We start from the raw sequence: 18384 nt of genomic DNA, 5'->3' as shown, positions 1-18384 counted from the left end.
TAGATAGTGGTTTCTTAAATGTGACACCAAAAGCACAGGCTGCAAAAGAAAAAATACACTGGACTTCATTAAAATTTTAAACTTTTGTATTTCTTTTTTTTTTTTTTTTTTCCAGGCTGCATTGCTGCGCACGGGCTTTCTCTGGTTGCAGCGAGCAGGGGCTACTCTTCATTGCGGTGCGTGGGCTTCTCATTGCGGTGGCTTCTCTTGTTGTGGAGCACAGGCTCTAGGCACGTGGGCTTCAGGAGTTGTGGCACGTGGGCTCAGTAGTCATGGCTCGTGGGCTCTAGAGCGCAGGCTCAGTAGTTGTGGCACACAGGCTTAGTTGCTCCATGGCATGTGAGATCTTCCCAGACCAGGGCTCAAACCTGTGTCCCCTGCATTGGCAGGCAGATTCTTAACCACTGCACCACCAGGGAAGTCCAAAACGTTTGTATTTCAAAGGATACCATCAAGAAAGTGAAAAGGCAACACACAGCATGGGAGAAAATATTTGCAAATCATATATTTTATAAGGGATTTATATCTAGAATATATAAAGAATTCTCACAACTCAATAGTAAATGCAAGTAATTTTTAATTCTTTATTAAATTAAAAATGGGCAAAGTCTCTGAATAGACATTTCTCCAAAGAAGATATACAAATGGCCAATAAGTGCATAAAAAGATGCTCAACATCATCAGCCATCAGGGAAATGCAAATCAAAACCACAAAGATATACCACTTCACAGCTATTAATATGGCTAAAATAATAAAGACATAATAACAAGAGCTGACAAGGATGTGGATCAATTGGAACCCACATACACTACTAGTAGGAATGTGCAGCCATTTTGGAAAACAGTCTGGTGGTTCCTCAAAATATTACAGAGAGGGCTTCCCTGGTGGCGCAGTGGTTGGGGGTCCACCTGCTGATGCAGGGGACACGGGTTTCTGCTCCGGTCCGGGAGGATCCCACATGCCGCGGAGTGGCTGGGCCTGTGGGCCTGTGCATCCGGAGCCTGTGCTCCGCAGCAGGAGAGGCCGCAGCAGTGAGAGGCCTGCGTACCACAAAAAAAAAAAAAAAAATTACAGAGAGAGTTATCATATGATCCAGCAATTCCACTCCTAGGTATATACCAAAGAGAAATTAAAATATATATCCACACAAAAACTTATACACAGATGTTCATAATAGCATTATTCATAACAGCCAAAAAGTAGAAATAACTTAAATTCTATCAACTGACAAATGGATTAACAAAATGTGTTATATCCAAATAATGGAAATTATTTGGCACTAAAAAGAAAATGATGTATTGATATAGGCTACATTGTTGCTAAACCTTGAAAACATTATGCTAAGTGAAAGAATCCAGATATAGATCATATGATTCCACTCCTGTGAAATGTCCAGAATAGGCAAATCCATAGACCCAGAAAATAGATTAGTGGTTGCCTGGGGTTGGGATGAAGTGAGGGAGGAGCAGGGTAAGGAACGGGGAATGACTACTAATGTGTATGGAATTTCTTTTTAGAGTGTTAAAGATATTCTAAAATTAGATTGTGGTGACAGTTGCAAAACTCTGTGAATATATAAAAAGCATTGAATTCCACACATTAAATGAGTGAATTTTATGGTATGTGAAATATATATTAATAAAACTATTTTTAGAAATACATAATTATGTTAAAAACTCAGCCTCATGCTTAAAGAACAATAAATTCCCAGACACCAACCAAAAAGAACAAAACAAGCAAAACCAAGAGAAAACTGTCTTCCCTAGTTCAAACCACAGATTCTTAACTGGTTTTAGGGATAGGCAAGAATGACAGCTTGAACTAGGTTTAGAGTTGCTTTCACTTTCGTTTTCTCACAAAGTAAAACATAAATAGGGTAAAGAATATAAATGAGAAAGGATGCAAGAGGGTCAACTTGGCTCCCTACTGACCCCTTTGTATGTCATGGAGGCACACCCAAAATTTAGTGGTCTTGGCAGTCCACACAGAGTTAGATATTACAAGTCAGAGGAGCACAAAACTGTACACTGTTTATTTTATTACAGCCTTAACACCCCGAAACAACTCACAATAGAATAAACAAAAGAGGTGTTTCTCTTAAAAGGCTTTTTAAAGAAATATTGAAAAAAAATATTAGTGTATAACTGAGTAACCAAGAAAGAAAGAGGACTCAGTATTAGAAATTAAAAAGGAAATATAAGTGTATATAGAGAAGATTGAAATAATATTGTAAGAAAATACTTTATGCTCAATAAATCTTAAATTTGAGAGGAAATGAAATATTTTTCTAGTAAAGTCAAATTATCAAAATTTTTTCAAGTAGAGGGAGAAAATCTAAGTAGACCAATAACCATAGAAAAAATTGGAAACTCTATAAAAGATGTCTACACACCACAACCATAACCCCTGCACCCTACAAGGACCAGACCATGAGATTTTATAGGTGAGTTTTAACAAAGCTTAAAGAACAGATAGTTCATATAAAAACGATTACAATGTACAGAAAAAGACAGTAAGCTCCTTAAATTATTTTATAAAGCTAGCCTAATCCTGACACCAAAACTTAACAAATATAAAACAAGAAAAGGTAACAATAGACCAATCTTACTGATTAATAAAGTACAAACACCTTAAATAAAACATTAGCAACTTACTCCAGAAGTGCATTTTAAAGGAAAATATAGGATGACCAAGTAAGGTTTATTCCAGGAATGGATAACCGATTTAACATTTAAAAATCTCTTGATATAAACACATGAATAAATTAATGGAGAAAATCATATGATTATTTCAACAGATGCTACAAATTATTTGATAAACTTCAAAAGCCAATTAAAATCTCTTGTAAAACAGAAATAGAAAGAAACATATATATATATATATTCTTATAAATATCAGAAACCAAAATTAAGCTTTGCATTTCATGGGACATTCTCATTATATTCAGGAATAAAATGAAGACATCTATAATCTTCATAATTATTAAACATTGTTTGACAGCCTTATTCAATATTAGAAAAGAAACAAATGAGGTAAAAATATTATAAAGGAAGAGGAAAAGTTATCATTACCACTGTCTATTATGAAAAATCAAACTAATCTGAAAATCTGTTCAATCTAATAAGAAAATAAAAAAGATAGCAGTGTAAAAGAAACAGAAATTACCTTTCCTCCATATTAGCCATTTGGAAAATATATTAGAAAAAAATCCAATTCACAGCAATAATAAAACTCATAAACTACATAAGAATAACTTTTTAAACAAATACAGTCAACATATAAGAAAAATAAAGTCCAAACATTACCAAAGAACATAAAAGATGGCCTTAAGAAATTTACATTAAAACACATAAACACTATTATTTATTTGCTGAATGTTAGGCACTGGCCTAAATTCTTTATCAATATTATGTCATTTACTCATCTCAACAATCCCATTGAGTAGTTGTGTTTATTTTCATTTTACAAGTGAAGATGCTACAGATCACAGAAGGCACACCACTTACCTAAGGACACACAATATTTAAATGGTGAAGACAACATTCAAATCCAGTTTTGTCTGGCTCAAGGCCTGAGCTCTTAGTCACTATGTAATACTAAAGAGATTGAAAATTAAAATGGATGGAGGAACAAATCAGGTAACTTAAATGATTAAGGGGCAGAATGGAAAGTGTGGGACAACTGAAGAATGTATGTCCTCCCTGAACTGGTAAACTACTACTCACTAGGCAATTGTTGATATGTGGAACTGCGAGCCCAGTATTGGCAGATATTCCCATTCTTAAAAAGAAACTGGAAATCTGATGTGAATATACAATGTTCCATTTTCAAACCTTTAAGGGGGGAGGGGTGGGGAGTGATGAAAATGGCAGAGTAGGTAGCTCTGGGGGCCTGTCCTTCCACTGAAACAATGAAAAAATAAGCAAAAACTGTCAGTCAACTTTGTCAGGACCCTAGAAAGGTTTTCAGCAACCTAATGAATGCTGAGTCAAGAAAGAGTCACTTAACAAACAGTAGGAAAGTACTGCAGCATTTCTACTTGTCCTTGCTCCCAGCTTCTCAACTCAGCAACAGTTTTGAAGATAGCAGCCCATGTTCACAGTGTGGGACCATAGCCGCTGGTTCCAGAGCGAGCAGAACACACCTTGCTCTCAAAGAATTATGTTTGTCTTTTTTTTTACTTGTCTGAGGGCTTTTACCTGAAGGACTGACACAAGATGCCTAATAGATAGAATATCAAGACAAAAGATCAGTATGAAAATACAGGACTTGAACAACACTATAAACCAACTAGACCTAACAGAGATATAAAGAACATTCCACCCAAAAGAGCAGATACACATTCTTCTCATGGAACATTCTCCAAGATAGACCCTATGTTAGGCCACAGGTCTTAATAAATTTAAAAGATTGAAATCCCAAAAAGTATTTTCTTTGATACACCCCATGGAATGAAGCTAGATATCAGAAGGAAGACTGGAAAATTCACAAATATTTGGAAATTAAACCACAGTTTTAAATAACCAATGGATGAAATAAAGTATTACAAGGGAAATGTATGCCTTGAGATTGATGAAAATACCTTGAAATGGATGGAAATAAAAGCACAACATACCAAAACTTATGGGATACAGGGAACGCAAAGCTCCAGAGGACATTTATAGCTGTAAATGCTTACCTTAAAAAAGGGGCTTCCTGGGACTTCCCTGGTGGCGCAGTGGTTGAGAGTCTGCCTGCCGATGCAGGGGACGCGGGTTCGCGCCCCGGTTCTGGGAGGATCCCGAATGCCGTGGAGCAGCTGGGCCCGTGGGCCATGGCCGCTGGGCCTGTGCGTCCGGAGCCTGTGCTCCGCGACGGGAGAGGCCGCAGCGGTGAGAGGCCCGTGTACCACAAAAAAAAAAAAAAAAAAAAAAAAAAAAAGGGGCTTCCCTGGTGGTGCAGTGGTTGAGAGTCCACCTGCTGATGCAGGGGACACGGGTTTGTGCCCCGGTCTGGGAGGATCCCACATGCCACAGAGCAGCTGGGCCCATGAGCCATGGCCACTGAGCCTGCATGTCTGGAGCCTGTGCTCCGCAACAGGAGAGGCCACAACAGTGAGAGGCCCGCAAACCGCAAAAAAAAAAGATCTCAACTGATAACCTAACGTTATACTGTAAAGAACTATAAGGAGAAGAAAAAACTAAACCCAAGCTAGAAGATGAAAAGAAATTCTATTCTAAAGAATTGATCAGAGATAAATGAAATAGAGTATAGAAAAACAGAATCAACAAAACAAAAAGTTGGTTTGTTGGTTAGTTCCTTGAAAAGATCAACAAAATTGACAAACCTTCAGCTAGACTTACAAAAAATAGAGAACTAGTAAATAACTTAAGTCATAAATGAAAGTGGGGACATTTCTACCAACTTTATGGAAGTAAAAAGGATTGTAAGAGAATACTATGAACAACTGTGTAGCAAAAAAATTAGATAGCCCAGATGAAATGGACAAATTCCTAGAAACACACATACTACCAAAACTGACTCAAAAAAAAAAAACATAGAAAAATCTCTATTTTTTTATGTGACTTATAACACATAAAGAGACTGAATCGACAAAAGTAAAACCAACAACTGAACAAACCCAGAAATAGATTACTTCACTGATGAATTCTACCAATCATTTACAGAAAAATTAACACCAATCCTTCTCACACTCTTCCAAAGAATGAGAGAAGAGAACACTTTCTAACTCAGTCTATACACCAGCATTACCCTGATACCAAAGCCAAAGACAACACAAGAAAAAAAAAAAAAACTACAGACTAATATCTCTTATGAATATAGATGCAAAAATCCTCAAGAAAATATTAGTAACTAAATCCAGAAGCATATTAAAAGCATCACACTATACACCCTACTATATACAAAATGGATAAACAGCAATGAACTATAACACATGGAACTATATTCAATATCTTGTAATAACCTATAATGGAAAAGAATCTGAAAAAGAATAGATAGATATATGTATATGTATACCTGAAACATTGTAAATCAGCTATACTTCAATTAAAAAATAAAAATAAAAGAAGCATCACAGTCCATGACCAAGTAGGATTTATCCCAGGATTGTTAGGGTGGTTCACCATATAAAACTTAATCAATGCTATGCACTACATTAATAGAATAAGAGAAAAAAACACATAATCATCTCAATTGCTGCATAAAAGGCAATTTTAAAAATCCAACATGCTTTCTTGATAAAAACAAGGATAATCTGATAAAGGTCTTTGACGAAAACCCCATATCATACTCAGTAATGAAAGCCTTCCCCTTATGATCAGGAATATGACAAGGATGTTCATTTTCACCACTTCTACTCACCATTGTCCTGGAAATTCTAGTAAGAGTATTAGGCAAGAAAAATAAAATGCATTCAAATTGGAAAAAAAGAATAAAACCATCCCTATTCACAGATGACATGATCTTATACATAGAAAATCCTTTAAAACTCACAAAATCTATTAGAAATAATAAGCAAATTCAGCAAAGTTGCAAGATACAAGATCAATCCACAAAAATCAGCTGTATTTCTATACACTACCAATGAACAACCCCAAAAATGAAATTAAGTAAAAAATTTCATTTACGGGGCTTCCCTGGTGGCGCAGTGGGTTGAGAGTCCGCCTGCCGATGCAGGGGACACGGGTTCGTGCCCCGGTCCAGGAAGATCCCACATGCCGCGGAGCGGCTGGGCCCGTGAGCCATGGCCGCTGAGCCTGCATGTCCGGAGCCTGTGCTCCGCAACGGAAGAGGCCACAACAGTGAGAGGCCCGCGTACCGCAAAAAAAAAAAAAAAAAAAAAAAAATTTCATTTACAATATCATATATATAAAAAAAAATAAAATAGCTAGGAATAAATTAAACCAAGCAGAGGGTGAAAGACTTGTACACTGAAAACTACAAAAGATTGCTAAAAGAAATTAAAGAAGACATAAATAAATGGACAAACATCTCATGTTGATGTATTAGAAGACTTCGTATTCTTAAAACAGCAATACTAACCCAATGCAATCTACAAATTCAATGCATTCTCTATCAAAATTCCAATAAGCTCTTTGTAGAAAAGGAAAAGCCAATCTAAAAATTAATATACAACTTCAAGGGGCCCTAGCAATTCAAAACAATATTGAAAAAGAACAAAGTTGGATAACTCATACTTCCTGATTTCAGAATTTACTATAAAACAATAGGAATCAAAACAGTGTGTGACTGGCATAAGGACAGATAGATAGACTAATGGAATAGAATTGAGAATCTAGAAATGAGCCCTCACATCTATGACTGTAATGGACTAAATAATTATGTCCTCCTCAAATTCACATGTCAAGGCTCTAACAAATACACCCGAAGCCAACAGTAAGAGGCAAGATGTGGTGCAACTTGAATTCTTTTATATATAGCTGGTGAGAGTGCAAATTGGTACTACCATTTTGGAAATCTGTCTGGCAGTATTTACTAAAGCCAAACATGAGCCTATCCTATGATCCAGGAATCCCACACTGGTCTATCCCAAGAGAAATGAGCACTTAGGTCCACCAAAAGACATGTACAAGAAAGTTCTAAATAGTTCCAAGCTACAAACAGTCCAGTGTCAATCAACATCAGAGGTGATAGTTTGTGGTATAATCATACAATGGAATATACCAGAGCAATGAAAAATAACCTACATACTGCTATGTGTAAGAATATGGTTTAATCTCAGACATAATGTAGACTAAAAGAGGCCAGAATAAGAATCATATTGTGTGATGTTCCAAAACCAGAAAAACTAAGCTATGGAAACAGAGATCAGGACAGCAGTACTTAACTTTGGGAGGGGTAGTCACTAGGGAGGGACATGAGGGAGCCTGCTGGAATGTTGGAAATATTCTATATTTTGATCTGGGCAATGTGTACATAGATGTGTATGTGTGTAAAGATTCATCAAGCTGCACACTTAACTTTGTGCACTTAACTCTATGTAAGAAAAAGAGAAATACACACATACTGAAAAGTACTGAAAGAAAATATAAGTGGGGAATATTTGTATAATCTTAAGTGATAACAAAGGTCTTCTTAAACATGACCCCAAAGAAAAAACTAGAAAGGGGAAAATAAACTTAACTTCATAAGCCAAAAAATATAAAACTACATGGCAAACAAGCAGAAAACTTTATTTACAAAGTTTTATATAGTCTTTATATAGCAAAGAATTAAGTATTTTAATACGTAAGAAGCCCTTACAAATCAATAAGGAAAAGACAAAGGCAAGACTAGGAAATTTACAAAAAAGAAATCCAAAGTTATTAAACATATTTTAAAAAATACAAATTAAAACAAAATACCACTTTTCACTTATCAGATAGGCAAAAATGAAAAATATATACAGAATTGGACTTGGTATAGGGAAATAGCATTCTCACATATTACTGGTGGAGCTAGAGATTGGCCCAACTTTTCTGGAGGGCATTTTTAAATATAGTACTTTCACAACACCAAAATGAGCACACTTCCTTAACCAAGCAATTCCACAACAGAAAATTTATCTTAAGGAAAAAATATGACAAACTTATAAAATGTTTGTACAATGATGGTCAATGCAGCACTGTTAAAAGCAACAAAATAAATTCATATAATAAATTATATATATTTTTAAAATAGCTACTCTTTATGAAGCACATATGAGCTAATTATATTTGTTATCTCATTTAGTTTTCACAAGAATTCTGAGAACTATTATATTATTCCCATTTTCATCTGCAGATGAGAAAATTGAAGCTCAGAAAAATAATGAGATATGCTCAAACTCAACAATCTAATAAGTGGCAGATACAGAATTACAACAAATTGGTCTAACTCCAAAAGTCAATGCTCTTTAATTTAGATTACATTTCTTGACATGGAAGAACATTTAAACCATAGCACTAAATGAAAATGTAGTTTATAGAACAGTTACATGGTTTGATTCCATTTTGTAAAATATACACATACCTATAGATATTAGATGTATAGATTTGCATGGGAAAAATTTTAGAAGGGTATACATGAAAATGTTAATAAAGGTTATCCCTGGGGTGTTTGGGGGAATTTTTTCAAATTTATGCTTGTTTTTCTTACTTTTCTACAATAATTACATTTAATTTATAAATGGAAAAACAAATCTACACAACCAATGCCCCTTTGAAGTTGCAAACCATAGACCATCACCTATTTTACTTCAAACGTAGCATCCATTTGCTTCACACATTTTTAGATAAATAAATAAGGCAAATCTTTAATATATTTATATCCGACAAACTCATCTTGAGCACCAAATATGTTCTAGGTACTGTTAGGTAAATGATTTTATTTCAGTGCATCTGAAGTCTCCTTCTGCTCCTAAGTATGGCACCAAAGGTACGCACTCTCCCTCTCACTCCTTAATTACTACTATTTGCATTTGGATTTTAAGTCTTATCTCTAATTATTGAATGCAATTAAGCCCATATTAAAAGAATATCTGGCATCACACTACCAATCCCTGGCCTGCCTCACCACCTCTGTACTACCCTGCTCCTGAGAGTAGAGGGCGTGCTGGCCTGAAGTGGATTCTTAAGGTGTATTTCAAAAAGGGAGGGGCAAATCTCAAAACATGTACCCCACTGGCCACCACCATCAAGTGCAAATTCCCCACCTGTTAAGTATTCCTTCTCCCATCTCTCCCCCACCTTCCTTACTCCTTTTCTTTCTGGAACTCTGGCTCCTAACCCTAACCCTCCCTTCTGCTATAAGACCATTGGATGGGGTGATTTTAGAACCCATTCTCACTGGATCTCCTCTCCTCTCTCCAGCCCTCCAACCATATATGACTAATTCAGCAAGAAAACACGTGGAACTTGAGTTTCCACAGTCAGGACAGCTCTTCCCAGAGAAGATGGAAAACAGCTCCTCAACTGTCCCGTGAGACAGAGAAGAGGATGCTCCTGCAGCAATGAACTGCCAAGGGGTGTGTCGGGATGAGAGTCAGAAGGAAAGCAAAAGCCTCCTCTCTACACTCTTACTGTGAAGAAAGAAAGATACGTTTGACTTCGGTAATGTGAGTGTTAGAAGGACTAAAGCCTTCCTGGTACCACTGAAAACAGTACGGGCACTCTTTGGAAAGGCTGGCTTTTAAAAGTTTTTGTTTTGTTTTGTTAATTAAAAGAAAAACCACAGAATTTGGCCACATCACCCCAATACCGATAAGAGTCTAAAGAAAAATAACATTTAGCAGGACCATTTACTAGCACGTGCCCAGCAGTAATATCATGCTCTGCGATACAACTGTGGTTATACAAAAGTCAGTAGCCGATGAAACGTGGAATTTGGTTGATGGCAACAGTAACCTCTGTTCAGGTCTGCCGCCCTCATGTGGCTGGACGCGTGTTCATCGCTAACATTTTGTTGGTTCGACTGATAACCTGCTGGATCCTATTTCACACACACAGCTGCGGACCTCCGTAAGAAAACGGGGAGGGGACCGCTCTAAGGCACCGATTCACAGAGCCCTGAGGCCCGGTCACTGGGCGGTGGCGACGCCAGGCTGTGGGCATCACCACTTCTTGGGACAGGGTGTCCGCCCCTGCACTCGCATCCACGCTGGGCGCCCGGAGGCATCCCTCCCCAGGCAGCGGCGGGGCTCCCCCGCTCACCTCCCGGCATCTACCGGCATCCTCCAGCGCGCCCGGAAGAGCTGGAGCTCGGAGGTCCAAACAAAGCCCGCGGGTATTGTTGTCTAGTGCGCTCCGAAGGTCGCCTAGACTACCCGGCCCGGCCCCACCCACAGCGTCTGGCAATCTAGACCAGTCTGGTACCAGGCAGAAAATGGAAAAACCTCCAGAAGAGGCTCCGGCGGAATCATCGGAAAACCAAAGTACAGCCAAGTCCCCAAATGACAGCCACACAGACAGCCAGGAAGACAACAGACAGAACCAGGATGAAGTGGAAGCAGATGACCAGACTGATCACGGAGCAGCTGACCAGGCTGCCCAGATAGTGTCTGCCCTGGCTGAACCCAACGTAGTTAATCAAGCTGACCACAAAGCATATGAATCCATGGGAGAAAGAACATCTGATCAGGCTGACCTCAGGGCATCCAACCATGCTAATGTTGCCGATCGTAGAGCATCTGATCAGGTTAACCGAAGCATGTCAGAACAGATGGACAACAAGGCATCTAGCCAAGCTGGCGGTGTGGAGTCTGAACAGACTGACAGCCAGATGTCTGCTCTGCCTGAACAAGGTACTTCTGAACAGACTGAACAAAGGGCTTCTGAGCAGATTGATCACAGAATGTCCAGCCTAGCTGAGAGAAGAGCTTCTGAAGAGATTGACCATAAACCATCTGTCCCATCTTTACAAAGAGCCTCTGAGCAGAGTGATCACAGAATGTCCCGCCAGGCTGACCAAAGAGCTTCTCAACAGATTGAAAGTAGATTGACTGGCCTGGTTGAGCGAAAAACTTCTGAACAGATTGATCATAGATTGTCTGACCAAGTTGACCACAGAACATCTGTAAAGACGCACCGCAAAGTGTATGACCAAGCTACTAAACCATCTGAACACCAGGCTGCTGACCCTGACAAGGCTGGCAGTGAATCTGACCAGGCTGACGATTTAGTGGAAGAAGAGGATAATTACACAGAAGACAACCTGTTTGACTATGGAGAACATAGCCCGTCTGATGATAGATTATTCCACCAGCTTGGCTGCAGCAAGGAAGACAAAGAAGCTGACTTCAGAGTACAACCCTGCAAATTTGAGCCTGGCCAGACAGATGGCAGCATATCCAAGGCTTCCCTTGAAACTGAAACAGCAAGTGTAGCTGATCCGCAAGCATTCATCCCATTTGATCACAGATTGACCAGTACTTTCCAAACAAAAGACCGAGCCTACTCCCAAAGATTTCCCTCCATCTCATCCAAATTGGACTACATCGTCAGTCAAGAAAAAATTCAACCCGTGGAAACCAAGCCTGTAGGTTAAAGGGGCATTTGATACCCACCTGGGAGGTTGGAGGTTAAGCCAGGGGTCTGGCAGAATGTAGGAAGAGGCACATGTTGTGGTATGTGTGACCCATAGGATTCAGGAAGGGCAGGAGAAGGGTGGGAAATAAAAAGATGGATTGCCTTCTCTGCTACACTAAGTAAGCCCATTCAGGAAGGATCAACGTACCAGGATTCAGGAGACCTGGGTTTCAAGTCCTGGTTCTGCTGCTAACGCTGGGACACTAAGTCATTCCCCCTCTGGGCTTCTACCAAAGGAAAGGAATTTGGAGTCAGTTGGAAATCTCTGTGAAGGGAAAAGTATTTGAAGTAGAATGGAGATGTCTAAGGTACCTCCCAGGACTTAAGGTGCATTACATTGCCTGGAGAATCATCCAGGGCTCTCATAATAATGTCTTTGCTCTTAATTCCTGGCGTTCAGATCCCATCAATACCAGATTCCACTGATAACAGCAGCAATAGCAACAAAACTTCCTGGGGATTTTCAATTCATTAAAGACTCTCTTGGGGGATATTTCCATTTTAGGTTGATATTTCAGAATACCAGGAAAGGAGTTTTCAGGCATACAATCAACCTTATAAGAAGCAGTTCCCTCCTATAGTATATGAAGATCCTTATCAAGTTTCACTGCGATACATGGAGAAACACCACATTCTGCAAATATTCCAGGTAAACCGCTCAACCTCTTTTTTAATTGTGAGTTTTAAAGTAATTATAATGTAAACGACAAACTTTGACCTGGCTTATAAGAGGTACAAGAAAGGACGTTTGCTATAAAAGGGATATAACCTTAATGAGAAGTCAGTAAGTGCATTAAGACATATTAACCAAAAGTAGTAAATGATAAACACCAAATGAATGATTCTTATCATGATGTGAAGCCCTTCAGAGGAATTAGAGATCTGATAGGTTGGTTGCTAGGGAAAAAATCTGGCCCAGGGTTAAAGTTTGAGCCAGACTAGGAAGGAATGACAAAATAATGGCAATTGAAAAGGAGAGAAAAAGACTTTCCAGGCAGGAATATAATACTTTCAAAAGATGACCAACCTGTGACCATCTAAGAACCCACAGTCTTTAGGAGAAAAATGACATAGTTAGAAGTTGCTTCTAATTCTTGAAACTACAAATTTTATAGACCTCAGGATATGGGGCTGGAACCTTCTTTAAAGTATGACGTTCCTTGGCCAATACAGAATTATAGAATGTTATCACATTTATAAAGTTTTTGCTGTTTTGTGGGTTGTTTTTGTTTCTGTTCTCCTGACATGTGTATTTTTATGTTAATATTATTATGCAGCAAGGTGTATATACATATATAATGACATATATACATGAAGTAACTTTGTGGTTAGAAAGTTGTAAGTAAGAGTGGCCCACCCCAAACGAAAGCATTTAAACTGGAAGAATTTAAGTTTAAAGAAGTAGGAAATAGAGGAAAGGGCACAAATTTTAAAATCTGTTAGCCCAGGGCTCCAAGCTAACTTTGTCCCTTCTCATCTTTGTGATTTGGAGGAAATTACCTAACTTCTGTGAATCTCAGTTTCCTCATATAAAATAGAGATAAGTGATATTTGCTTTATTAACACTGCTGTATGCCTTTTCTTTCTTTGAAATGTCATTTTGTGGGAGAATGCTAATGGCTGGATTTTCCGGCTTTAACCAAAGAAATACTAATTATTAAACTCAAGGATGAAAGCTGTAGAAAGTAGAATTCTAATCGTTCTGTAAGTAATTTTCTTTATCTGTCAAGAAAAAACAATGCTTATGCATTGAACATTGTTATCAGAAAAATTAGTTATAAATATGTGTTCAGTAGACACATATATGAAATAATTAATTAGCGTGGATGCATTAAACAGACCAGAATATTTTATACCAGAAATTTGCCCTTTTGTTATTCCCTGCAAGTGAGAATTTTGCTTGCTTTATTATAATTTTTTGAGTTATTCAACAACAGTAAAACATATGGAAGGGGCTCTCTGAAGTTTTTTATGTTCTTCCTCATTTATTATTACAAACGCTGAACATCATTTTCACCTTTTAGAATCAAATGCCTTAGGAGGAAGTTTCTATGTAAAAATCATACAGTGTTTTAAAATTTTTATTCCAAACTTTTTCTTTGACTATTCTTCAAAGCAAATAATTTATTGATTTCTCAGTCTAGCAAAATCACAATTCTCAAAATCTTTCTCCAAAACACTTTGATCTTAGAAACTAGAAAAATATACATTATTATTTATTCCTAAATTTTTAATCCCTCCACATTTTACCTTAATTTGCCCAAGTTTATCATCAGTAAGAAAGTAATTTGTCACTATGTAGAGATATACGAATTTCTTTAAAATGCTATGGTACATGTTAGGTTAATGTAAAAGATTGCTTCAGGTATAACCTGACCATATAGCTTTAGCTCAGAACCATAATGTGATGCTTTTCTCTCTCTCTCCCTCAGCAGATCACTGAACACCTAGTCTATGAAAAGCCAGAAGACCCCCTGAGTTTTATGCTGTGCCAGGTATGGAATAGGAAAAAAAGAACAAGCTTGTTATTCTGTTCATTATAAAATATAGCACCCATACAAGTGTACAAAACATATACAACTCAGTGAATTATCATGAAGTGAGCACACCTGTAACTACCATTCAAGTTCAAAAAAAAATTAAAACATTACCAGCATCCGAGAAGCCCCCTTTTGTTTTCTTCATGGTTATCACTTCCCACAAAGGGACTATTATTCTGAATTTTACAATAATGACATTCTCACTTTTCTTTATAATTCTACCATGAAACATGAATCATGAAACACTTTGGTTTAGACTTATCAGCCTTTTTTTTAATTTATTTTTAAATTTCTTTTTTTTTTTTTTTTTTGGTGGTTAAGAACACGACTTCTAGAGCCAAAAGCTTTACCTTTGAGACTTTTAAAATGTTGTTTTAATTTTTCATGCAATTTTAAAAGGCTACTTTCCAACTACACTTATTACAAAATATTGGCTCTGCTCCCCATGTTGTATAATACATCCCTGAGCCTATCTTACACCCAGTAGTTTGCTCCCCACCACTGGTAACCACTAGCTTGTTCTCTATATCTGTGTAGGCTTGTAAACCTTTTAAACTTTATATAAAGGGAACCATGTAGTAGGGACTCATTGGTTCATTCTTCTTCTCAAAATATGTCTGTGAGATTAATCTGTGCTGTTGTGTGTGGCTGTAGTTCATTCGTTTTCATTGCTGTATGGTACTCATTGTATGAAATGCCACAATTTATCCTTTCTGTGATAGATGTGGACCTTCAGGTTATTTCCAGCTTGGAGCTATTACAAAAAATTTTCCTAGGAACTTTCATGTGCGTGTCTCTTGGTGCACATATACACACATTTCTCTTGGGTGTATACCCACAAGAGAGAATGCTGGATTGTCAGGTATGTGTTCGATCAGCTCTAGTAGAGTATTTCAAACAATTTTCCAAAGCAATTGTACCAATTTACACTCCCAATAGCAGTGTATTTTAGAGTTCCAGTTGTCTTACTTCCTTATCACTTATACCCAACACTTAGTATTATCAGTATTTTCAGCATTAGCCCTTTTTTTTTTTTTTTTGCGGTATGCGGGCCTCTCACTGTTGTGGCCCCTCCCGTTGCGGAGCACAGCCTCCATGGACGTGCAGGCTCAGCGGCCATGGCTCACGGGCCTAGCTGCTCCGCGGCATGTGGGATCTTCCCGGACCGGGGCACGAACCCGTGTCCCCTGCATTGGCAGGCGGACTCAACCACTGTGCCACCAGGGAAGCCCCAAATAATTTTTTTTAAATAAAAAATAAGAGGCTTCCAAATCAGAAAGGAAGAAGTTAAAGTTATCTTTTCCATTTAAAATGTGTAGCATTCTCTTGGTTTTCTATAACTAGGATAATTTCAATTGTATCCTTAACATTGTGAATATTATGCTGTGTAGACTTGAGTTCTGTCATACTCCTGTGACAAGTGATGGTGTTGTTTTTGTTTTAGCTGGCAGTTAACATGGTTAGATTTGAATTGTAAGCTCTCTCTCTTGCCCTCTGTGGTCATAGCTCAGGTCAGTTCCTTAAGCCTACTACTACTTTGAATCTGTCCTATGAACGCATGATTCAGAAGTCAACCTGAGGCTTGTGCAGAGTTCATGCACAGAATTAAGGAATCTCCTCCCCTCTTCTAGGATTTCCCCTCACTCTTCAGCATCTAGCCATATTTGACCAGTCTACTTCCTGTAATTCTTCCATCCAGAAAGACAGGGGGCTTTCTGTCACAGTTTGAGGCATTCTTGTGCAGCCATAGCTATGTCTGTGAGTCACGACTGTCATTGGGTCAAAATTACAAAAAATAAGAAATTCGCTCCGTTTGGTCACTTGCTCTAAGTTTAGACTCCTCTCCAAAATCTGCCTGTCTTTGCTCAGTCACCAGAACCTTCAGGTAGCTGTGAGGTTTTTTGTTTTGTTTTGGTTTGTGGGTTTTTTCTTTTGTGGGGAGGGTTGTATTTTATCCATGAATACATAGCTGTTATTTGCAGAATTCATTTTTTTTTTTTGCTTACTCTTGCATATAGGAAGCAGATCTTCCTTTTTAATATATAATATATACATATGGGTTTTATCACATAAATTTAAGTGTGTGGTGTTTTTAGTTTATTTAGTTCAAAATAGTCTCTAATTTTCATTATGATTTCTTCTTCAACTTATGGATTTTTTGACATTAGATTATTTATATAAATTATCAAATATTAGCTATCTAGTTGCCCTTTGGTTTATGATTTCTAAGTCAATTGCATTTTACTCAGAGATCAAGATTTCAAATCTTTGAAATGTGTTGACTTGCTTTATGATGCAGCATATGGCTAATTGCCGTGAATGAATTAATTGGGATTGAAAAAATATTTATTCTGCAATTATTGGGAAGTGTTTAATATATCCACTAGATCAGGTTTGCTAAACATGTTGTTCAAGTCGTCCAATATTATTGTGAATTTGCCTATCTCCTATAGTTCTGTCAATTTACGCTGTGTATATGTAATTGAGGCTATGTTATTAGGTGCATATGAATTTAGAGTTCTTATATTTTTCTGGTAAATTGAATTTTTATCATTAAGAGGTATAACATGAACTCTACTCCTTTCAATATTGTTATAGCTATACCAGATTTATTTTAGTCAATATTTAAATGGTATATATTTATTATTTTTAACTTTACTCTGTCCTTGTCTTTTAGATATCTTTCTTATATATAGCATGTATTATAATTTTTATAATTATTCAAATCTGATAAGCTTTTAATTGGAGCATTTAGTCCCTTTATATTTGATGTTATTAAAGATATATTTGGGTTTAAATCTATTGTCCTACCATATGCTATTTGTCCTGCCTGTTTTGTTTCTTTTCCTCTACTTTTTATTTTCTTTTATTGTTCCATTTTTCTCTCTATTTAGAAGTTATACTCTCTTAATCTTTTTTTTTTTTTGGTTTCACATTGGGGTGATTTTTAAAAATTAATATACTTTATTTTTTAGAATGGTTTTAGGCTTACAGAAAATTTGAGCAGAAAGTACAGTGAGTTCCCATTTACTCCCTCTCCTTCCCCCATTTCCCCTATTATTAACATCTTGCATTAGTGTGGTAGATTTGTTGCAGTTGATCAGCTGGTTTGATATGTTATTGTTAACTAAAGTCCATGGTTTACATAAAGTCTCTTTGTGTTGTACATTCTATAGGTTTTGACAAATGTATATGATATGTATCTATAATTACAGTATCATACAGAATAAGATCACTGCCCTAATAACCTTCTTAATATTTTAAATGGTGTCCCTAGATATTACAACACGTATTCGTGACTTATCAAAGTCTAAATTATTTGTATCAAGTCAGTACAAGGACTTCTGTATTTTATTTTATTTTATTTTTATTTATTTTTTATATGACAATCTGTTGAGCATCTTTAACAGTCAGGAAACGTGCAAATTAAATTTACAGTAAGATAATATATAAAACCACAAGATAGCAAAAATTTTAAAGGACTTCAGTATTTTAAATGTCTATATATTTTAACCCTACAAGATAAGGTAACTCAAAGTAGACCAAAACTGCAAGTGGAAAAAATTCTTTTTCATTCTCCTCAGGTACAGGAAATGATACAAAACAGAAAGAAAAGTGAAACCTACGAAGAATGAATCTCTCCTCAACATTGTTTACAACCATCAGTGTCAACACTATGTTCTGTTTCCCACTCTGAAAAATCATTTTTGAATGGTCATTTGTAGTGACTCTGCCTAAATGTGTTCTTATTTTTTAAGTAAAAATCTACTGGGTAGCT

General features: G+C 37.0%; 1 protein-coding gene across 1 annotated transcript; it reads left to right on the top strand.

Annotated features, from left to right (window-relative positions):
* The first annotated feature begins 10864 nt into the window (after window positions 1-10864).
* Window positions 10865-16083, top strand: TEX55 (testis expressed 55). Its single transcript, XM_065875858.1, has 4 exons — window positions 10865-12016; window positions 12572-12715; window positions 14499-14561; window positions 16051-16083. The coding sequence occupies exons 1-4, from the start codon at window positions 10865-10867 to the stop codon at window positions 16081-16083; spliced, it is 1392 nt and encodes a 463-aa protein (XP_065731930.1).
* Window positions 16084-18384: the final 2301 nt, after the last annotated feature.

The sequence above is a fragment of the Phocoena phocoena genome, chromosome 4, assembly GCF_963924675.1.
Source record: "Phocoena phocoena chromosome 4, mPhoPho1.1, whole genome shotgun sequence".
Classification (NCBI taxonomy): Eukaryota; Metazoa; Chordata; class Mammalia; order Artiodactyla; family Phocoenidae; genus Phocoena; species Phocoena phocoena.
Note: the sequence above shows the minus strand (reverse complement) of the source record. Positions and strands in the feature narration are given on the sequence as shown.